The sequence below is a fragment of the Grus americana genome, chromosome 15 (assembly GCF_028858705.1).
Source record: "Grus americana isolate bGruAme1 chromosome 15, bGruAme1.mat, whole genome shotgun sequence".
Lineage (NCBI taxonomy): Eukaryota > Metazoa > Chordata > Aves > Gruiformes > Gruidae > Grus > Grus americana.
This window is the reverse complement of record NC_072866.1, coordinates 1,853,371-1,876,277: the sequence shown is the minus strand read 5'-3', so window position 1 is coordinate 1,876,277 and position 22,907 is coordinate 1,853,371. Positions and strand designations below refer to the sequence as shown.

Sequence of the window (22,907 nt, the reverse complement as noted above, 5' to 3'; positions counted from 1 at the left end):
CCTGAAGCACCTAAGGGTATGTTTTATTTGATAAAAACTTGAAATCCATTGATACTGCTGACACCAACCCCATTCTGAACGTGATGGGGACGTTCCTGGCAAGTCCCCCGGGGCACTTGTTGTCTAGCCTGGCTGTCCCGAGCCCACGGACGTCTTTAAGCGTATTGTGTCTTGGTTGGTTTTGTTTTAAAGCTGGAAAAAGTGCTTACTTTCTGCCTGCTCACAAAAAAGGCAAATTTGGCCAAAGGAGAGATGCGGCGGGGGGGGTTTAAAGGGTCACTGCACAAACCGGCTGCTCGTGAGGCCGTTTTCTGCGACCTGTGCCTGCACCTTTGCCCTCGCGTTTGGTAATACCTTACCCAGGTCCTCTCATTTTGCCTATCTCCTCCTCGCATCTTTTCTTAAGGTTCAGTTACTTAATCTGTGATGAAATGTAAAGCAAAGTTCTCCACGCTCGTGCTCAGGGAGAAGGACTTTGTTTACAGTTTCAACTGCCTCTGTATTCATTGACCATGTAGGTTTAATTTTAATAGAGCTCTCTGTTTGAAATCTCATCTGGGCTAGTATTAAAAGAGGGAAAAAAAAATTCTCCTTTGCTAAAGAAAATTTCCAAAATTGTGTTACAGGTTATCTTTTTTTAAAAAAATAAATAAATAAATAAATCACTGCACCTGTGGCTGAAGGAGGATGCTCAATGAGCTGTTCTGGTGGCTCCTCCTAGCTCTAAGGGGTTGCTCCCTCATTTAGCCCATCCGTACCTGTATTTCCCGTCTGTTTTGTAACAATTTGATAGATAAATCATCTAACGAAGGGCACTGAGATGTTGTGATGCCCTGAGCTGGTGTGCTCTTGTTGAGAGGGCCAGCAATGGTGACCACGACAGGGTGGGTTTTAATCAATCAGCTTGGAGTGTTTTGGTTTTGTTTGGTGGGTTGTTTTTTTTTTCCTTTGCAATAGCTGTCTTTACCTTGTGCTCGTTGTACTACTTCACTGTATACTTAAATTTAAGCTTTTCCAGTGGGAAGGTTTTTCTTTGCATTTAAAAAAACCAACCAGCCACACAGCAGCATTTACTCTGGAGTCTGCAAGCAAAGTTATTTCCACTTTGACATTAAATCTTTTCCAAACAGGCCAAAAGTATCCCTTTGAAGCATGCAGGTCAGCCTGCCGATGTGGATGGCACACGGATGCGGTGCGGGCTGGAGATGGAGTTTTTTCCCCCCTGAAAGCAAAACATAACCGGTTTTGGAACACAACGTTGTCCGCTACGCTGAAGCCTGGCCTCTCCTAAACTCGACGTACGCTGCAGATGGCTTGGAAAAGCACTGGAATTGCCGGAGCACGCCTTCCTCTGGAGGCTGGGGAGCTGCCGGGCTCGGCTCGGGGATGTCCCGGCGCGTGTGTGAGCGAGTCGGCAGACCGAGCCTCCGCTTCCAAATCTCCCTTGTCCTCCTGAACAGTGTTTCTAGGAAGCGCAGCGTAAATCCAGCAAAGCACTTAAGCAAGTCCCTGGCTTTAGGTATATAAGTAGTCCTGCTGGATTTATGCTTTTTTAAGGTTTATGAGGCTTTTGTTTTTATCTCGAAGGCTAGCGAAAGCCGCCTTCTCCTGTGCTCGGGATGACATTTGCTGCAGCAGCCTCTCCTCTGACTTGAGTTCCTCTGAACAGCCCCGTCTTCTCCTGATGCTGACTTTAGACTCCGGTTCTGCAAAGCATTATGTCATGTTTAACTTCGGTGTGGCGTCCCAGAGAGATGCTGCTGTCCGTGGGTCAGCATGGGTCCGTGAAAGCTGAACCAAGCTTACCAGAGGGGCTCCTGTCTGTCTCCATCCATCGTCCAGCTTGAGAGCGGTCGGTTGGCACGGGGGCTGATGAGAGCGCTCAGCAGGGAGCAAAGCCAGGGTGTTCGCTTGGTGTCCGTGCAGAATAGGACCCGCCGTTGAGCAGTTCTCCATCCATCCCTTCAAGGTTTTCAGAGCACCTCTGCAAGTTCTTGCTGTTCGTTTTTGGCCTCACACGTCTTGAGCCAGCCTGGGAATTTGTGGGTGAAAGAAATGAGGCGTTGGTTGTGTCTTCAGCCGCTTTGCACCAGTGAAAGCTGCAGAAGTTCTTTGGGGTGTGGAGTATTTACCCAAAACAGGAGAATCAGCGTTTGCGAAGTCTAGGCAGCACGATGGCAGTGGGACGTGTGTCTGGTCCTCTCCTGCCGTACAAATACGGCACGTGCCCTAAAAGCTGCTCTTCTACCGGAGGGCAACGTCTGCAGCAACGAGCAGGACTCTTCCATCCTGCCGCATCCATACCCTGCTTTGAATGCACGGCTTTAACGTAATTTTTCATTCTGCCATCGCAAGGACAGTACGTCTGTGTATTTTCTGTCCGGCTGCTGCAATACAGGGCTTTGAGAAATCTCATTTTCTTGAAAATCCTTGGAAAAAGCACTGAAAGCTGCTCTGGGTGCTCTCTGGCGGAGGAAGAGAGGTTGGCTTCAATGTCAGCGCCCGCATTCGGAAGGCTGCTGCTTTCCCTGCTGCCGTGCCGGAGCGGGTGCAGCCAGCAGCTGCGCAAGTTTGAGATCCCGTTGGCCGGACTTCAGACGGAGCAAAAGGTTTTTTCACGAGCATCTTTTTCTCTTGAAGCTAGGCAGGATGGCTCCCACCCCTCTGCCCGACACCTCCGGTGACAGGGAATCAGCTGGAGCTCAGCGCCAGCACTGACAGATCCCACCACGACTGAGATCCCGGAGCCAAAAATGATTTGATTTGTTCTGAGGCGCGCAAGGGGAAATCCCATAAATGCTGGGAAATGAGCTGGCGCTTTGATGGGTAACAAGAGCTTTTGCTTCAGGAGGGTTTTTCTTCCAGTGCTCCCACGGCTCTCCTCCGAACGCCGGGATGGTTCCGGGCTCAGCACCACGTGTGTCCAGGGAAAACCATCCCTGCCCGCGTGTACGAGCGGCACCGAAGATGAAGAACTGGGAGGAAAACCTCCGTGCTCGTAGCGCGAGGTCTTAAAAACCAAATTGTGCTTCTTTCCTAGAGCCTGCAGCAGGAACGGATGTGGTGAAGGAGTGCAAAATATTCGAGATGCTGCTCCAGCTGAAGTTAGACGCTGTGATGAAGATTTATAAACCAGGCTATTTGCTGTTCAGGGATGGAAGGTGCTCCCCTATTGCTAGACGGGGGAGAAGTAGTGCTGTAGGGGCTAACTGGTAGTTTCAAATGGTGGTTTTTGCAGAGAATTCAGATTAATAATGTGGCCTCGTAAAATGGAGTGGGTGAAAGCAACGGTGATCAGAACCGCTGAGTAAGCGGTGAGTAATCCCCCCCCCGGACTCGACAAATCCATACTCGCTCACAACAAAATCTCCCTCCAACTCTTATTTCGTATATATTTCTGCAACCTGTTTTCCAAACGCCGCTGTTGCAAAGCAGGCGCGGCCCGAAGGCCACGGTGCACCCTGGGGCGGCACTCGGTCCTTGGACCTGGAGACAGAGCATCACCTGGACGTGGGGTACGGCTCACGCTGGCTTTAGGAGGTTGGATTTCTGTGCTTAGAAATGCAACGCGGCGGTAATTAGCTGCCCCGTGTGTTTTTGTCCTGCTCCGCGATGAAACCCTGTGGTTATAATATCTTATTTTTTTTTTTCCTCTTGTGGTTTTTTTACCAGGCTAATGAGGTGACTGACAGTGCTTACATGGGCTCAGAGAGCACGTACAGCGAGTGCGAAACCTTCACGGATGAAGACACCAGCACACTAGTACATCACGAGATGCACGACGAAGTAGAAACAGACAGTGCCATCGACTCCACCGTGCACTCGGAGTTCACGGATCCCATCGAGGAGCCGGAGCATGGGTGAGTGGGAATGACGAGGAGCAAAACTCACCGTACGGGGCAGGACACGGGCAAACTGGGAGCAGACCGGGACCGAGGGAGACGCAGCCTGAGGATTTAAAATAAAGTGGGCTGAGTCTGTCTTGCTGAAACCGGTCGGTTTGTTCTTTGTATTTGTAACTTCGTGCAAGACCAAAATAGCTCTTCTTGAAGAATAATGATAATAATTAGACTGCACCGTGTGTAGGCTGTTTTGGAGCTCGGCCTGGCAATCTCTTTGAGTTAATCGTTACTTGCCTTGGGAGAACTTCTGTACCCTCATTAGCGGCTTTAACCTCTAAAATAAGTTCTCAGATGATCCAAACACCTGAAATACTTGCCGTTTTTAATCTATCGCTTAAGCCAGAAACGCAACGTACAATTTTCAAGTCAGGAGGGGAACTCATCGTATTCTTGTTTTACCTAAACACGCGTGTGCCCTTTGATGTGCAACCGCCTCGTGTAATAACTAGTTTTAAACTTGTGCCTGAAGCGCAGAAGTGTGAGCTGAGATCATCTTCCCCGGGTCTGAACCGCTGCTGGCGAAACTGCTCCTGGGCCCTCCTCGTTTCCTAGATTTTGCAGGAAAAGTGGGTTTTGGGGTGAAACTGGGATGCTGGCAGGCGGGAGGGGAAGGAATAACTCCTTTAATAGTGACCCAAAAGCCCCGGTCTGTGCCGAAACCTCTGGAACCATCATCACTTAAGGTCCGCTAACGCACGGAAGCTTTTTGGCCAAACCCACATCACCCAGGCTTGGTGCTTCGGCGAGTACTTGCAGTTCCTGTTGCTTTTAGAAAGCACGGGGCTTCCCTCCCGCCCCAAAATCACATCAGAGCTGCGGCAGGCGCTCAGTGCTGCTGGGCACTCGGCGCCAGGGCCGAAAGGGTGCTAGGGATTAGGGAAGAAATGGGATTAGCTGGCTAGGCTCTCCTCACCCGAGCGCGTTCAGCTCAGTGAGAGTTAAATCGGGATATAATCGGTCGCTGAGCTCCCCGACCGCCGAGCGGAGGGTCCCTGGAGGGGCCATGGCAGCCTGCGTGCGCACGCGTCCTCTGGGGAAAATGCCGTGCCTGGGATTCACCTGCCTGTAGGTACAAAATACTTTGTTTGGGAATTTTTTTTTAAGATTATTAGGTGGTTGTTGAGGCTTCCCTGCTAGTCCCAGTGTGGGCTTGGGAAGGTCGGGTGTTCTTTGGGTGCTCTGGCCAAGCGCAGCGGTGCCTGTTGCCAGGTGTGTTAAATGTGCGTGAATTCCAGGTCGCCAAAAAAAAAAAAAAAATGAAGGAAAAAAGTTCATTTGGCTTAAAGATTTGGAAAACTTGAGACGGAAACCTCTGGAAGTCTGCTCCCAAGTTGTTGAGGGCTGGTTTTTGGTGCGGTCAAACCCCGGGCAGGACAACAGTTCCACACCTGTAGTGCCCAGAGCTCTTCCAGGGGACAGTCAGTAAGTACAATCCGACCGGCGCGGCTGGCGGACTGAATCAAAGCTTCGACACTGCTTTTCAGTAGCTGTTAAAGCTCGACGCACCTTAGCTGGTTTGAGCTTAAGCGTGGTTATTTAGGCTGTGTGTAGCAAAGATTAGTTGGATCTCTGGATCCCGAAACTGCTAGAGCCATCAATAGGTGTGCATGAAACACTCGTACTGTTTATTGCCCGAAGCATCCCTGGCTTTCCAGGTGCCCGACCAGATCTGCTTCTGTACGCCGCTTGTCAAAGCACAGCCCCAAATTTAGAGATTTGGGCTTGGGTTTTGCTTGCGAGTTTAAAAATTCCACCCCCTGCCTTCTATTCCTGGAGAGATTTCCGATGCTTTCGGGAATGGTCTGCTGGGTGCAGGGTCTGACTCAGCGCCAGGGAGGATGGGTTTCTGACGGATCCCGCTGTGGGAATAACGGTGCTTCTCAAGGAAGATGTGCAGATGTCCACAAGCTGGACTGGACATGTCTGCGGTTAAATAGAGATGTGCTGCTGTTTTGGCTGGAAGCTTGGCATGGTTTTATTAGTGGGATAAGGGCAAATCCTTCAGATTGGTGCAGGTTTTTGTCATAAATGGCTTAGCTGTAATCTTTTTTTCTTTCTGATTTAGTACAGCAATCTAGTCATATCCCCATTTTCCCTCTCCTAGCAAGTGGATGAAGATGGGGGCGTAGCCTGAAATACCAGGTTTTTATAATAATGCAATTTTATTTTTCTTTTAGCATTGAATTTTGGAGAGGAGAGCAGTGCTAGCCCCCCCCAAAACACATACCTGCGGCTCACAGACACGTGGGCTGCTTTCACAGCCTGGTTCTTACAAATCCCCCCCGGTTTAATTTAAAACCCTCTGCAGTCCTGGGCAGGGAAGCCCTCAGCGCGGGCGCATACTGCCGCGGTGGCTCGGCTTCATACAACGCTGCGCGCGTGAAAAGACGCTTACGGAAACGATGACTTCTGTGCTGAGCTGTGTGTGTCCCCCCGAAGTGAGGGACGTCCCAGGACCCGTGCTGGGCGTGCTCAGTGTTTAGGCTGAGGCTTAACACGCTACAGCCTTCTAGATCAGTGTTAAAACCACGTGAAACAGCATTCCCCCTCCCCAACACTGTCGTGAGCGTGTATGACGTGTTCCCCGCAGGAGCGGGGAAAGGGCTCCTTTGTCTGGCCGGGGGGTCTGTCGCTGCCGGGTTTGGCAGCTGCCTGTAACCCGCCGGGATTTGGGTCGTAGATGGGGGGGGGGTTTGCAGTGTTAAATCCTGGTGCTGGGCTCTTGATAGGATTATACAGCAGTAAGCGAGCGTGAGCCCAGCGCGCAGGCTGACGATGTAACTCAAAACGTATTTAGGGTGTGTTTGAGACGCGTCGAGCTTTTTCTCTGCCGTGCTTTTGGTTGCGCCCGCGCGAGGGCTTGCCGCCAGCCCCGGGTGCTGTCGCAAGTCTGAGTGCCCCCGACTCCTGTGCTGCAGCCGCCAGAGGAGCTCGCGTGAAAAAGCGTTGGTTTGTTGTGGAACAAATAAAATTTCTGCAAACTTCCCGGTGGTGCCCGGGCCGCCCCTTCAGCGTTGAAGGCACAGGGTGACTTGCGCTGTAAGGAAGAGCTAGCTCAGCCTGCCGAAACGGGGGATGTGACTTGGAAAGCGGATGGATTGGATGCAATTGGAAGGGCCGCTGCCGTGGCCGCCCTCTAACGTCTTCCCCTCTGTTCCCACAGATCCCACCCGCACGACCTGCCCCTGGGCTCGGACCTCGGCCACTCCATCGTTACGGTCATTAGCGGAGAGGAGCATTTTGAGGATTACGGAGAAGGGAATGAAGCAGATTTGTTCTCGGACAGCTTGTGTAATGGGGAAAGCAGCTTTAACAGCTCCTCGTTCCTCTCTCCCAGGTAATGCTCAGCACAGCGCTGGCGATGTTTTAACCAGTTTGGGTTGCTTAGTGTCTTTGCCTAGGCTTTGCGTGTGCGAGAGTTGTTTCCTTTGGGTTTACACACTAGTCGTTCCTGGCAAACTTTGGATACAACGGGATAATCGGCTCAGAAGCGGAAGAGTAGTTGCCTTTCCTTTTCCTGAACAGCGCCCACCCTCCCACCCAGAGGCGCTAACGCCCGGCAGCAGAACGAAGAGCAATCCGTGTTTCACAAGCATCCAGGACAGCGTCACGTTCCCACCCCTGTTAGGGATGTGGCTCCTCGCAGAACCTTCCAGTAGAGAAAACCACCGTGCAGCTTTACCCCTGGTGCTGTCGGATGACTTTTTGTCTTCTTTCTCTCCTTCGCTTGTATTTTTGGCTTTGATACGATGCTTGCTTGGATTTGCACAAGCCGCGGCAGCTTTCCTTCTGTAGGCAGCCGAAGGGATACGTGGAGCAAGAAGCAGGCTGTAGCGTTCTCCTGTACCCCTTGCGTTAGGGTCTGGAACGAGGCAAATGTTGGTTTTCCAACCCATGCAGGGTGAACCAAGGAGCTGGTGTGACAGTATAAAGCCCGTAAATACTTACTTTCTAAGGAAATAAAGTAAAAGCTGGAACGATCATCCACTGCTGCAGCCCACAAAGTCTCCGCGATGACCGATCACACCGGGGACGCGTGTTCCTCCATCAGGCAGTGCATCTCTGCACGAGGCAGGAGTGGTCCCTGCCAGCCACGCGCTTGTGTTGAAGACCAGAACGTCCTTTTTTTCCTTTGAGATGATGCATATTTGCTGTTTCTGCAGCAGTATAAACCTGTTGTAACTTTTTTTTCCTGCTGCCTGTTTCTTACCAGCTTCCCAAAGCCCTTCGTAGACTTTGGGCAATTCTGGTGGCGCAGGGCTGACAGGGAAGAAGTGCTGTCAAACCTCCTGCCGCAGGTCAGGGCTGACTTTCTTTTTTTTGCTGGTCCAGCGGAAATTTTGAAGATGTTAACTTAACCCCCAACAGGAGAGCGGTGCTGTAAAGCACGCCTAACCCATTATTTCAGGAAACCGGAGCCTGACGCGACGGGATACGCTGCAGCGGAAGGGACGCGTCGCTCATCCAGACTCGTCCTTCGATTGCTCCGTGCAGAAATGCTGAGCCCGGTTGTCTGTACTGGTGCTGCAGCGTAGGAAGCGCTCACAGATAAAAACCAGCCTTGGTGTTCGAGTTTCTCCTTGAGGGTGGGCCTCCAACCTGGTCCAGAATGCTCCTGGCAAGAAAATACTCAGCTAAAGGAGCTTTGGAATCAGTTAAACTATTTCTTTATTATCCGTCTGGAGCTCCCAGGTTGCCTGTGCTCCCGGTGTTCGGATCTGGCTCCGTCAGGGCACCGTCTCCCCTCTGCCGCTCCGTCTCTTTGGATCTTATCCACGAGATCGTGCTCCGCAGCATCTTTCCTATCTTTCCTCTGTCGGGAGGGGCTCGCTCGGCATGTAGCCACACGGCTCGTGGTGGTTTGTGCTGGAGACTCGCTGCTGGGGCTTGCTGGGGAGACAGGCTGCAGATAAACCCTGCTAAGCCTCCGGAGTAAAGAATGCGGTTCTCTTTGAAACAGAGGATTTCCTCGTGCCTTTCAGGTCTAGCCCTTACCTTGGGTTATCGTTGCATGCACGAAGGTCCTTAGCTGATCGTTCTCTGAGATTGTGCTGTTTTTCTGAGCACAGCCCTGCCTCCCCAGTGCCTTTAAACCCAGCGAAACCTTAAAAAACGACAGGATATCTCTGGTTCAGGCTGGACTTTTTTTTTTTTTGCTGTGGTTTGAATCCAAGGAACAGTATCGCTTGTAAACGGTCACATCGCCACGCACCCTTTCCATGTTACAAGTGTCTCTGAGTGGGAATAACATCGACAAATTTTCCTGCCAGAGCTCCAGATCTTTACCAGAGGACTCATGCAAGAACCAAGAGCCTCCAGGGAACGCTCCGGGGTACCGCATTTTCCCCGCTTAGTCCTTGCGCGTGTATTTGCGATCCCTCCTCTTGGGTTGCCACCTCTTCCTTGGTGCGGCCATCCGGTAAGAGAGTGCTCTCTGCAACGCTTGGTGGGAAGCAAACAGCAACTGAAAGGAAAAGCTCCTCGCACGCACCCGTTTCGGCTGCCGTCGTGCCGTGTCAGTAAGCGCCGGTGACCTGCAGAAGATGAACGTTGCTCCACGAGATGGAGGGAGGAGGCAGGAAGGCTGCAACGGCGCGGAGGGCGGCAGCTTGCCGCGACGGGGAGGGGGGTAGGTGGGGACGCCCCGGGGTGTGGTGCGGTTGAGCTCTCGCCCACTCGACGGGCAAGCGACCAACGTGGCCAGAGGCCGAGTATATCTGCACGCGCCTGAAGAGTTGCCAGGCTGGCCTGTGTGTTCTCCTCTCTGCTTCTTTCCCCGTTTTGATTAATGTTGGTTAGATTTGGGCTCGCACCTTGCCCAGGGACGCACCCAGCCCGGCGAGCTGTTTCCGCCTCCCGGCAGGGGCAAGGCAGACTCACTGCATGGGGCTCACGAGCGCGGGGGCAGAGCCCGGAGAAGGGCACATCGCTTCTTCCAGGTGCCGCAAACCTTCTGTCACCTCTTACCCTGCGCAAAGCCTGAGCCGACCGAACCGACTGCTGGTGGATAATGATTATCCTGGGTCCAAACATGCCCTAGAGGGTAGGGGGGATGTTTCTCAATTTAATTTTTTTTTTCCAGGAGTGGGAAGAGATGAGCAATTTGGCATTTACTGTTGTCCGATTGCCTGTTCTAAGGGGGCTCGGAAATACTGTACAGACGGCACAAACTCAGAGGCCTGACCCTGGGGCTGCTGACACCCCCCCTACCCCCCAAAATCGTCCATGAGGGGTTACGCAAAGGCGCTGAGCCAGGGGACCCCTCCTGGGGTGCACTCAGCACCTCCCGGGCCAGGACTTGCCAGTGTGGATCTGTGTCGCGGGGTTGACGAGCCCTTTCAGGTGCCGTGTGGTTTTAAGCTTGCTTGTGTTTGCTCACACCTTTACCTGTCTCTCTTATTGAACTGCTTTGTTTTTTCACTATTAACCTTTCTCTGATTAAAATCCGTGGCTTCCAGAAGCAGGTTTTCCCGCAGAAAGGATTTGGGGCGTCTATTTGGCCCCAAAGCAACGCAAACTCTTTGCTGTTGAGAATCCCTCGGCCAAACTGCCCTGCCCAAGTCATGTCGGGTGGGGGAAACGGCTCCCTGGTTTGCCAAGTGTCGGTGAATGCCTCGGCAGCTTGTTGTTCCCATCGGCAGCTGACGATGAAACGCCGATCGGACCCGTTAGCTCCCCAGGCTGTTGAAGTCCCGTAGGCCCCCGTGTCCCCTGGCCAAATGATGTCCCCTACAACGAGGCAAAGCTGCTGCTTCAGCTTCTGTGTGCTTCGCTTTGTAGGAGACAGCAGTTGAATCACAACCACCTTTCGGGAGCTCTTTGCGATGAAAATCTGGCTCTGTGCGTTACTAACGGTGGGTCCGCAGCAGCACGGCTGCTCTGGTTTTAAAGCGTCCCGTAGGAAAAACGGCGCGACCCACCAAAGGATTTTGTTCTCGCTCCAGCAGCGCGTGAGTTTGGTCTGCATTTACCGAGGCAAACCAGGACCGTTCCTAGAGCCTCCCGAGACAGGTTGCTTGGAAAATCATGTCGGAAAATAAACTTTATAGTCCTGTAGGTTTGTGGGAAGCACGCACCTTGCCTTCCTTGGGCTCTTGGGGGGTCCTTTACAAGAACCGACTGGCACAGGGGTTTGGAAATAGGGGCTTGTCTCTCACGCCAAAAGCTCTCCTGCCCAAACGTATGCTCAGCTTGTGGAAGCCACGGATGAAAATCAGCCCCGTCTGTTCTGTCCTGTTAAAATGACCCTTGTGATTTCTCTAGCACCAATCCGCTCGCTGCGAAACTGCACAGCATTATCGCAGATGAAGCATTTGAGTTTTACTGTAGCCAGTGCCACAAACAAATCAACCGCCTCGAGGATCTTTCTGCTCGCCTGAATGATCTTGAAATGAATAGGTAATTGGGCTTGTGTGTGGCCGTTTCAGTGTTGGGAATGATGTTCCGGAAGGGAAGACTCTCCTTGTCTCGCACAGCTTTCCTTTGCCGGTGCGTTGCTTGATTCCTAGTTGCGAAAGGGGATGAATTTCACCGAAGGAGGTGAGCCTCTCCAGGTGGTAAAGGCTGTAATAACATTACGGAGGGTGAGCAGAAGTTTCCTTTAATTGGAGCCACGGAGGCTGGCAGACGATGAGAGTCTTCCCTTCTGCTCCGGGCAGCCTCTTTGCATGTCCTGCTGAGTGGTGGGTGCTTCTCCACGCAGTCCTTGCATCGGGCCGTGAAGCCGTAAGCGGGCCGTGTACAGTATTTCTGTCACCGAGGAAAAGACTGCCAGGTCTTCTGGCCGATAATGCCCGGCGTGGAGGCACGCCTGAGTTCCTGGTTTAACCTGGGAGGTCAGGTACAGCCCGTCCTCCCGCTGCAGCAGTAACCTGAAGACATCAGCTTGCTCTCTGTGGCTTGGGTCTTCTCCTGTAGACGCTTGCTTTGCAGCAGGAAAACCTTGTTCCACCCAGTTTCGCCAGCTGCCTGCCCGTCCGTGTGCCACCGCTGCCCGGGTGGATGCGATAGACACCGGGACCTTTGTGTAAGACCTTCACGAGCTTTCGAATGTAACGTCTGAGGTCTCCCAGCCAGCAGCTGGACTTGCCGATGTGACGAGCGGGGAGGGGTTTCTGTGTGCGCGTTTATTTTTTCAGCCCTGTTTGCACTGGGTGGAAGGATGGCGGCATTATTGATAATCGTTCCGCTCACATCTGGTGTGCTATTTCAAGCCCAGTTTTTGGTCACGCTCTTGGTCTTTATCTGTCCCTTATGGGGACAGTGGGATGTGGGACCTCTCCTGAGCTATTAGCTATGGGAAGAGAAATGGAAAACCAATAGGAGCTTGACCTTAATTTTTTTTTTTTTTTAAGTGGAAAAAGTACCCCTCTCCCTCTTATCTTTCTCGGGCCCTTGGCGTTTGGAGGCTTTGAGGGTCAGTTATGTAGTTATTAAGGAGAGTGTTGGACTCCTCTGGATGCACCAGTAGCCCCGCTCCATTTCTGGCTTTCTGCACCAAATTTACCTGCGAAGCTGAACTAACGCTTCTGAGCCTCCTGTGATGGACGGGATTTCCAGAGGAGGCTTCCCCGTGCCGTGGTGTCACAGTTGGGGATTCCATAGCCCCTTGGGGCTCAGGGCGAGTAGGTTAGGATTCCTCCGTCAGCGGTCGGGGTTTCCTGCGCACAAATTTGCTAGAAACTTCACCCAAGCGCCGACCCGATGCAAAGGGGCATCTCCCACCCTTCCTGCGGTGAGGACGTAAGAGACGTCGCCGTGGTGCAGGCAGGACGTGGCAGGACCTGTTCGCTCCCGGCATCGCCAGTAACGTGAAGCCCTCGGTGCAGGGGACGAGCAGGCGAAGAGAGCAGCAGAAACCGGACCAAAACCTGGGCCAAGCAGCCTCGCGCCGCGCCTGCCAGGCGAAGCCTGAAGACACCCGCTCCGGAGGGATGAAGCCCAAGCCGCCACGGAACAGCCTCGATCCTAACGGCTGCGGGTGTACGGACAGCGTTTTCCGCTTGGAATAAGGTGGGGAGCCTGCTCCCGGCATCGGGGCACTGCTGCCCGCGGCACGGGAAGGCAGGGAAGAAATCTGCCAGGAGCTCGGGATGAACGAGTTTTGTAAAAGTACGTTTTGTTGTAGCGCCCTTGAAGCGGCGCTGGCGTGTCTCATCCCCTCCGGAGCGACCCGCAGGTGCCGGCGCTGCTTTCCGATAAGCTGTTTGCAGAGAAAAATATTTTTTTTCCTCCCTGCGGCGCTGGAGAAGTACGTGACTCCTCAGAACTGCTGGCAAACGCGAGGGCCTGACCGCCTCCCCTCGGGCGGGTGCCGAGCGTCCTTGAAGCCCAGCCAGCAGCGGCTCTTGTGAGCTTGGAAATTTGGGATTTGAGGATGCGCTTCTGACACGAGGGCCGGTAACCCTGACAACAGCCCCTGGTTGGTCATTGTCGGGGTGGTTTTTTTTTTTAAAAAAAGAAAATTGTCCTGAGCTATTTTAATTCCTCCTTCTAAGAACTAATGCAATTGTTGCAGCTCTAGGCAGGAATGGACTCCCAGATGATTTTATTTATTTATTTTTTCCTTTAAACTGAGCTAAGCACCGGGGAATGCGATAGCTGCTCCTCCGCTCGGGCTGGAGCCGTGTTTGTTGCCATCGTTGGGTGATGATTTGCTCTCAGTGATGTGTCCCGGTGGCCTCTGTTTGACAACAGCGTGCGTTCGGGTGGCAGATGAGGAGTGAGATCCAAGCCCCGGCTCGCTTCACCAGCACACAGCTGCGTCGATCACAACCGAAGGACTGGAAGGAACACGTTAGCAAGTAGCCGTTTCTGGAAAAGGTTTTTTTTGCCCTCAACGGGGAGAGCCCGTGGCCCCGTCCCGAGGGGCAGGGTAACGCAGACCTTGGCTGTTCGTACCGTGGGTCACGCTAAGCGTTAGCTAAACCCTGACCGCTGTGGTATGGTGGCAGCTGGCTCGGGCACGTATGGAGCCGGGGTGTGCGACCTCCCTCAGTTAGCTGTGCGAAGGAGAGCTCGTACCCGGCCCCAGCGATTAGAACAGCGCCTGTGCTTAAAATCCAGAAAGGGACATGATCAGCAGCTCCTAAAATCTCTGAGCTACACGTTGGCAGCAATTCTCTGGCGATCCGGAGCCAAACAGTGGGAATAGGCTTTGTGAGTAGCGCACACCAGCGTGCAGCGGGCAGGAGGTGCCCGTTTGCAGGCAGGAGGTGCCCGTTTGCAGGCAGGAGGTGCCCGTTTGCAGGCAGGAGGTGCACCCTGTCCCCCAGCCACCGGGCAGGGAGCTCCTGGGGGGGCGGCCGGGGTGCTGCAGGGTGCAGGAGATGCAGCTCGCTCTGCCGTCGGCCAAACCCCACCAAACTCCCTGCTATTATTAGCCCTTTCCTTGGGGATCAGCTTTCAGGACAGGGATCAACCGCTGAGAGGATACCGTTGCTGGAAGCGGTGAGGTTTTCTGCGACGTTACTCCCTTTGGGTCGTTATCGACGGGTCGTTAAGTACGCCAGCGGTTTCCTCGCCTGCCTTTCGCCGGGGGTGGCCGGGCCGTGCGGGTGGTGCATGCGGCGTGGGCGCTCCCCTGCCATAGCAAAGGATGTGCCCCGGCGTGCTTGCAGTTTCCTGTTTCCCTTGCTCTCCGCTGTCAGCTTTCCTAACTCTTTCCTGTTTTTTCTTCGTTTTGCAGTCCAAATAAAAGACTCTCAAGCAAGAAGGTGGCAAGGTAAGCTCATACTTGTCTGACTGCTCGATGAGAGGGGTGCCTGAACCAGCTGCCAGGCCCGCGGAGGGAAGAAGTTTGCAGTGTTGTACCTCTGGACGCGTCGCGTAGCGCCGGGGAAAAGCGGGTTTAATTCTGATACGCTTTGCGATAGCCGTTTGTCCGAAATGGGGATTCCTCGCTCCTGCACGCAGCTGGAGGCTGGCACCGACCTGGTGTTCCTCCAGGACAGAAGTAGGGGTGCTGCCCCCCGCCGTGCCCTAGCAGGGGGCACGTGGAGCGGGGAAGGAGGCTCTGGAAGGGCGTTTTCCTCCGGAGTGCTTGGCTGGGCTGTCTCCTCGCCGGTGTCACCGGGGTGGGTCTGCTAGAGACTTTAGAAGACCGGAGCCGTCAGTACACCCACTTGGAGAGATTTCTCCAGCCCCCTAAAAACGCCGGCAGCCTCAGACAACTCTCTTGGTTCTGTTTTACTTCGCTCGACATTGCTGGAGCCGCTCAAATATGATCGGTCAGGGGCTTTGGGGAGTTCCCGGGGGTGGCTGCAGGTCACCCCACCCTGGGGTTTTAACGCCGTGCTGCTTCTGCCCTGTGGGACCGTCCCACGCAGTGCCAGTCGCCCTTTCCTCGTGGGCATTTTTCTGCCATTTTATCCCTGCCGGAAAACCAGCAGAATTTTCTCTGAGCGGCTCGGGCGGAAGGTCCATCCCCTCTCGATGAAACCTGGTGCTCCCTTTTCCTTTCCCAGCTTCCCCATCCCTCCCGTTGCCGTGCCGTCGTGCTTTTACGAATATACCGAGCCTTATCTTAGCTGTCCTGCCTGCTTTTGCCCCGCTCGGGAGGCGGATTGTCCTCTGCCATTGTTGGGTTTCTCTTTGCTCGTTTCCGAGCGGGGCAGGGATGCTGCAGAGGAATAGGCACCTCGATTGGAGCGATGCTCGTCCCCCCGCGCCCTGGCACTCGGTCTGCTCCCCACGCTGACCCGAGCAGTTTCTGTACGCCTCTCCCTCCCGGCTGTGCTCTCACACCTTTCCCCTCTCCGTTTTTCCTGCGGTCAGCAAGTCTCCCCTGGCACAATTTCCCCTCCTGGCGAGGAAGCGGGTCCTTGATATTACATTTCCTAGTTCCGGTTGTCTTACTTTCTAGATCTTTGTTAAAAACACTGGCAGGAAAGGAGGTTGAAGGGAGCAGCCTGTCCCCAGGTTTCCTGTTTCAGGACTAGTTTTCGTCCCGCATCTGGCAGAGTGGATTTGGGAAGGATTTGAGTTAAACTTCTGGGAATGGAGATGCTCTGTTTTACGGGGGACGGAGCCTTCCTGGCCCTTTGCGTTCGCAAGATGCTTTTCCGAGACTGAGACTTGCGCGCTTGGGTTAATTCAAGAGCAGTCGAGTTTAGTTTGTGCTGACGACAGAGGTAACAGCGTTTTGCTGCAGCGTAGAGCCGGATCCTTAAGATCAAGCCAAAGAAAGCCCTTTGTTGCAAATACTGTAATTACTGAATAATTCCAAAACATTTGCTTTTAGGAAATTGATTTTATTTTGGTAAGAGCTCTTTCCTGATTTTTTGTTATCTGGGGTCTCCTTGTGCCAAGAAGTCTCAGCTGCTTAGGCCCTGCTGTGCTTGGCATGATTTAAATGACAAATGTGCCCGAGACTTTAGAATCTAAATATATACTCAGGGTGAGGATGCAAAATAAGGCTGGTACTCAGCTGCGGTCTCTTCGGTAAATGCCAGTTATGCTTCATGAATATTTGCATGAGCACATTGCGTAGCAGGGTGAATTTGAGAGCCCGCGTTACGAATTCCTGGGAAAACTGAGGTTCAAAGAGACCTCTGTGGTTTTCTCGTTCACCTCCCCGCTCAAAGCAGCGCCGGCTTCGAAGGGCAGATCGGGCTGCTCCTCGTTTGCGTTGCGGTGGGAGAGCAGAGAGGTCTCCTCCAGGTTCACCCACAGAGCTGGACTACAACCACCCTTCCGGGGGCAACAGCGGTTTCTGGTGCCGCGAGACGACGGAGGCGATGGGCAGCGATTCCGCGCGGATCGGCCCCTCCGTGGGGTGTTCCGGGCAGCGTCCTTTGGATCGACGCAGAGCCCTGGGCACCCACGTCACAAGGCCTCGCTAATGATTAGCTCGTTGTCCCGGCCGGCGCGGGGAGGTGTGCTGGGGTGTTTCACGACAGCTTCAGGGTTGGGGTTTGGTGGTTTTTTTTGCCTCCCCTCCCTCTCCTTACACCTGCTGTCCCCCACTTCTTATTAATCTTATCAGCGACTAGAGCGGAGTACTCTGTCCTTTGCTGGATGACACGTGGCCTCGCTACGTTCGTAAAGAAAGAAAGCGAAAAGAGCGAGCTCTTATCTCTCCCCATTCCAAAGAGCAAGATCAAACGATCACAGTATGAAGTCCCAGCAGCGTGCGTCCACGTCTGCGCTTCCCTGGCCGGCCACGTTTGTTCGGCTGGTAAGCGGCCACCCGCTCAGCCCTGTTATCCGGGCGCAGCGCAATGGTGAGCTTCATTGCTCGCTGGAGCTGGTGATGGTGAGAAGGGACCCGGCCCGCGCCGTCCTTCGCTGTAAATCCTGCAGCCCAGGAAGGGTCGGTGCCGTTAAATCCCCTTGGAAAAGGAGGCGGCAGCTGAGAAGGGGAGAGAGGGGACCGCGTCCTGCGATAGCGGGTGTCATCTGCAGTCGCCATGTCCTGCGATGGTCGCTCTAATGCTCGTGTTGCTGTGGGTTGGGGTGGTTTGTCTCTGTTATAGACAGTTGCATCAGACGAGCGCGTTGTCCGTGGGGGTGATGGAGGACTCTTACCGGGATACGCTGGAGTGCGCAGAAGAGGACATCACGGACAAGGTGAGAGCGGTGCTGCGTGTACCCTGGAGCGGGCGGTGGCTTGCGGTGCTCTGAGATCCCCAGGCAGGAGTTCGGCTGAAGTTAGGCAGTGGGACGTAGGAAGCCCTCCGCATCCAGGGGATGGCTCGGGTGGAGCGGCACCGGCGCCTTCTCCCGGGGACGGAGGTGTGCTGCCCCGCTTGCAGCGAGCGTGGCTTCCCCCCAGCTCGGCGGGAGGGGGGTATAGCTGTTCGCGGGCTGTATTTTCACTTCTGCTTCGCCTAATAAGATGTTCTCAAATTCTGCTTTTCTGAGATGAGCAAACGCGCCTGATGTGAAACAAGGCCTTCCTTTCCTTGGCACGCTTTTGCCATCGCTGCTCGTGCCGCGAGGACGTAAAGCTGATTTTGTGCTGGTCCTGTTGGGTTTTACTGGGGTGTTATGAGAAAAGGATCGTAGGGCAAGATGGGAGTGGGGCAGGAGCACAAGAAAGGTTTTGTTTCAGCCCCTCTAGCGAAAAATAGCTAGGGGAAAGCAGGGAAGTTAAAGATGGGTGAGTTGTGGCTTGCGGAAACATTTGCTGCAGTCCCGAAACTCCTTGAAAATGGCTTTTTAATTCTGGAATCACAAATAGAGAGCTGCGTGGAGCATCACATGAAAGAAATACCTATGCGTGTGGCTGCACTCGGGTGTCATTATACTGCTTAGAAGACCTTTTAAAAAAAAATAATTAAAAATCAATATTTTTCCAAGTCTGAAAGTGGAATAAAACACTCACCTTCCTGAAGGCACCCGGCTTGGGAAACCGTGTACGCACTTCTGGGAAAGGCCTTGTGTCTCTGCGTGGGGTTTTTTTTTTTTTTTTAATGCACTCGCATGTCACCTGCCCTTCTCCCCAGAGCGACGGTGCGGGTTTTGCAGACACACTCCTAATTGCCTCTCTTACGTGATTCTTCTTGTGTGGGTATAAATGGGGTTTTGGGGACTGCGAACTCTGTCCTTCTGCGGTTCCCCACCCACCCGCGCTCCTGCTCGGTGGGAAGCAGAGGGGCACTCCCGGCCCCCTTTGCACTAGTTTAGGTAAAGTGAATGAAAATGCAAATACAGCTGAAATAAGCCCCGTCTAGGTACAAGGAGAAAACACTCATCCCTGATCCTTCCCCACCAGCTAGCATCGTTTGCTCCTCTGTGACTTTATTTACGCGTAGCCGTGAATCTTTCAGTCCTGTTTCAGGCAGCGGGTGGTTATCCCCAGCCTTGGACGTGGCGGAGCTCCGGTGATCCAGGTCTTTCTCTCTAGATCTCCATGTAGAATATCATAAAGGGTGTAAAGAAAGGAGAGAGTAAAGTGTTTGGCCCTGGATTGGTACATGGGAGACATCCAAAACTGAGAAAAAAAGGATGTAAAGGGATGTTTTAAAAGGCTGCTTTAAATAAAGGCGTGATTCCAGTGGCAACATCCATTTTTAAGTAGTGAGCCCCTGCAGCTCAGGCTGCCTTATGCAGTGCAGAGCGGGATGCAGGCAGTGCCGGTCGGGGCGACCAGCTCTGAGCGGATGCGACAAACCGAGGAAGCCCCAAAGCGAGCGGAGAGCGCCTGCACGGTGTGCTGGGGGTGGTGGGAGTCGCACCGGCACTCGGCGCCCCTTTGCCAGCGGGTTTGAACGCGGGCGGCTGATCCTCCCCTCTCCCATCGCACAGGTCGTCTTTCTGGAGAAGCGGGTGACGGAGCTGGAGAAGGACACGGCCGCTAACGGCGAGCAGCACAGCCGCCTCAAGCAGGAAAACCTGCAGCTCGTGCACAGGTAAGGGAGCCCGGCTTGCGCAAAACGTGGCTTAGCGTCGCCCGCGGTGCCTTTCCTTCCCCCCCTCCGCGTGCTGCAGCACCTTTCCCACGAGCCGCCTGCCTGCCTGCCTGCCTGCCTGCGGGCAGGAGCTGCCAGAGCGTGCGGGGTAAGGAGGCAGCGGGAGAGGAGGGAGACGGACAGAAGATAGCGGGAAAGCTTCGCAGCTCTGCCCTCGCCAATCCGATCCCGCCCTGGCAGAGGGCGGCCGGTGTTAAATCCGGCCGGGGTTCAGGCTGCCCTCTCCTCCATGGGATCGGGGCATCCTGGGTCTCAGCAAACAGCTTGCAGCTCAGCCGGGACGAACAGCCCACCTCCTGGCCATGCTGCCAGCCTGCGCCTCTCTCCTTCGCTATATTCTGCATGTAACTATGATAGTGCTTTTTAGGTTTTTGTTGTTTGTTTTTTTTTTAACGTGCTTCCCCACCTGCCATGTCCATCCCAAAAGGTCTCTGTGGAGCTCTGGAGCTCCAGGGTTGGCTCAGAGGACCGCAGGGGAGTCGTGCTTCTTGGAAAGCTTGGAAATACTTCACACTCGCTCTGTGCGGACTCTTTCTGGCCCTTATTTCACCCATTAGGTGTGGGCGGACGGTACAGCAGGGTCCCTGCTCCCCACCTTTACCCAGCCAGCCTTGATCCTGCTGCTTTCGGATCCCGGCTGGGGCGGAGCCCCTGGGATCCCATTTGATGTAATCGCTGTCTTTACTAATCTGGCAGGCTTCTCTTCCAGCAGCGTATTTACCCTTGGCAGATAAACCCAGCAGGAGTTTATCTATAGGGCTGTAAGACTGTTAAGTAACAATCGTGTCAGGGAACATTCAAACAAAGGTTTCTGTAAGCCCTGATAAACTTTGCAGGGAGGGAAATGTTTTCACTTTAGCGGCTTGGCCCAGAAGCATCAGTCAGCTTTTCATCAAGCAAAGCCCCGAGTCTACTCCTTGCTGCTTGAAGAATAGGTTCGTCTGGCAAAAGCCTTCCCCGCCTGCCTGTGCAAAGCAATTGCTTAAACCCCAGCACACCAGCCTCCTAGCAAACCTCGGCTCTCGGGGTGCTGCTGGGCTTTGGGGGGCGATGATGTACTGCTGGGCTTTGGGGGGCGATGTACTGCAGCAGAGGGGCTCGGGCTACCTCTGCCCTGTCTGAGCAAACCCGGCTGCTGCCTGCGCTGTGACGGTCTCAGGACTGCGTGGAAATTGCTGTTATGCTGGCACACAGAGGAAGCTGACCTGCAGGTCCCCTAGTTTTTGTTGGGGAAAATGGGGGAGTGAAAAGGAGGAGGACTGGGATGAGATTCTGATGAAGTGGCTTGTTCTGGGTGATGCTGCGACGCACGGGCCGTGTTATAAAATGATTACTGCGCTTGCACCCTCACCTCCCCTCCTTGCCGGCCTCCCTCTTAAAAAGAGCTTTGATGCAGCCTGGAGACTTAACAAACTAGACAGAGGCAACACCAGCGTGTACCACCTGGCTTATTTGATTTGAACGTCGTGTTGGTCAGCAGTAGTGTCCTCGGGGATTTCATGGACCGTGCGGCGTCCCCACTGCGTCTGCTGGGGCGAAGGGAACTTCTGCTGGGGGGTGGGGGGAAGGCTGGGAAGAGAGTCCGATCCCTCCCTCGGGATGGCAGCGTGCCAAACGGTTAATCCTCTCTCTCCTCTCCGCAGAGCGAACGCTCTCGAGGAACAGCTGAAGGAGCAGGAGCTGAGAGCCGACCAAACACTCCTGGAGGAGATCAAGAAGCAGAGGGAGCTGCTGAGCAAAATGGAGAGGGAGAAGAGCATTGAGATTGAGAACCTGCAGGCCAGGTGGGGCTGGGGCAGGGCTGGGTGGTGGCAGGTCTCCGTACGCGCTGGAGTACGGGTACAGACCGACGCTTTGCAGCCGCAGCCTTCGGGGAGACGAAGAGCAGTAGACAGTTTAGCTTGGGTAAATGGGTAACTAAAGTCGTTATAAACCCTGAGTTTTGGCTCCTTCTCCTACCTCCGTTCCAAAATCAAGCCCCTCCGTGAACCTAGTCTCAGTCTCTTTATTTGAATTTCCCTGATGCGATTTAAATTTAGCTCACATGCTCCATCCTGCCCCACAGTACGGGAACGAAGCGGTGGTTTGTTAGCGCTCGCTCCTGTGAGTGACCGATGGAAGTACCTTGGATGCTCCGATGTTTCCACCTTCCTGGCAACAGGCAAATGCCTGGGAAGGAAGCGCCGTCAGACAGGCAGCGTCCCGGGTGCTTCGTGCTGCCTGTTGGTTTCCAAAGGAAGAAGCGATGTGGGAGAGGTTTTGTTTATTTGACAGCTTTTTGATGGGCTATTTCTTGCTGGTTTTCCTGTTGTTCAACCCTTGCAGTAAATGACAGATGAAGGCAGTGGGGGTTTTTTACCGGGCTTGTAGTAGGACAGTTACCGTGACAAACGGGCGTTACTTTACCTGGAGAATGCAAAGCTGAAGCTCTCCCTGAACCCCCGCGTGACTCAGCCCAGGCAACGTGTCCGCTTTGTGGTGCCTACTGCTGAGGCCACCCCGTCATGAAGCCCTTGGTCTAAAGAATAGCGTTGGACCTGATTGAGGAGGGCATGGCTCTGGACAGCAGGCTTGCCAGAACTCCTGTGGATCCTCCCCCTCCTATTTTTTCCTCTAGGAATAGAAATAGTGGAAGACTCAGGGTTTGCTTTGAGAAGAGAAATCACTGCTGGCTTGCCTTCAGCAGGTTTAATATTCCTAGTGATGTTTCAACCGAGTCCCCTGCCCTTGGGATGCTTGGGTGAGTTTCTTACACATCTCTCTACTGTTGCAGGCTGCAGCAACTGGACGACGAGAACAGCGAGCTGAGATCCTGCGTCCCTTGTTTAAAAGCCAACATTGAGAGACTTGAGGAGGTGAGGACCACGTGTGCTTGGGGTGCCCAAGCCAGAGCTGTGTTTCTGGCTTCTCTCGTGGCCAGAGCTGAAATTCGCCTTTATGCGAAGGTCCTACGTGAGATCCGTTTAACGTAACGAGCAAATCGGCTTCTTCCACCTCCCAGTCCCTGCAGACCTTGCCTCGGACCAGAGCTATCCCACACCGCTATCCGTGCAAGTTCCCAGTGCTCGGCTTGGGAGCTGGGATTAACAAAACCCCTGATAAATCTCTCTGTGACGGCGCAGCCTGGGGAAGCAGAGCCGCGGGCGTGCAGCGGTGGCAGCCCTGTCCCTGTCCTGGCTGCTCAGGAGGGGACTCGTGCCCTCTTGTGGAAGCTGGTCCCCATCCCCAGCAGGACAGTCCGCTGCAAGGGAGGAAGAGGAGCAGGAATGCTTCATCTCCGCATCCTCTCCCGGGCGGATTTACGTGGGATTTGCACGTTGAGTCTTCAAAGCGCCGTGTTATCTCCCAGATCCTCTCCCCTTCTTGCCCTACTCGGGATTCAAGGCCACGCGGCTGCTGGCAGGGCCGGGGTGGGAGGCTGGCCGAGGCGCCGCGGTCTCCGTGGGGCTTGAGAAGATCCTCATTTTTGGATAGAATGTGGGTTACAGATGTAACATCTGGTACAAAGGCTGCGTTTTGTTTCTGTTCAAGCTTGTGGCAGATGTAAGATTAAAATTTAAGTGAAATCAAACCTCTCTGCCCAGCTGAAGGC

The 22,907-nt window shown here is 54.0% G+C and overlaps 1 protein-coding gene across 12 annotated transcripts in view; it reads left to right on the top strand.

Annotated features, from left to right (window-relative positions):
- RAB11FIP3 (RAB11 family interacting protein 3) overlaps window positions 1-22,907 on the top strand; it is a 76,738-nt gene that overhangs the window by 47,412 nt on the left and 6,419 nt on the right. For 6 of the 12 annotated variants that reach the window (XM_054843514.1, XM_054843518.1, XM_054843517.1 and 3 more), the window contains 8 exons: window positions 3,673-3,860; window positions 7,066-7,239; window positions 11,166-11,300; window positions 14,590-14,625; window positions 17,378-17,471; window positions 19,152-19,255; window positions 20,959-21,099; window positions 22,089-22,170. In XM_054843514.1, the coding sequence (XP_054699489.1) occupies window positions 3,673-3,860; window positions 7,066-7,239; window positions 11,166-11,300; window positions 14,590-14,625; window positions 17,378-17,471; window positions 19,152-19,255; window positions 20,959-21,099; window positions 22,089-22,170 (954 nt within the window). Of the gene's footprint in view, window positions 1-3,051; window positions 3,516-3,672; window positions 3,861-7,065; window positions 7,240-11,165; window positions 11,301-14,589; window positions 14,626-17,377; window positions 17,472-19,151; window positions 19,256-20,958; window positions 21,100-22,088; window positions 22,171-22,907 lie in introns of those variants that run through there. The other 6 variants (XM_054843515.1, XM_054843524.1, XM_054843526.1 and 3 more) reach the window with 4 other exon arrangements.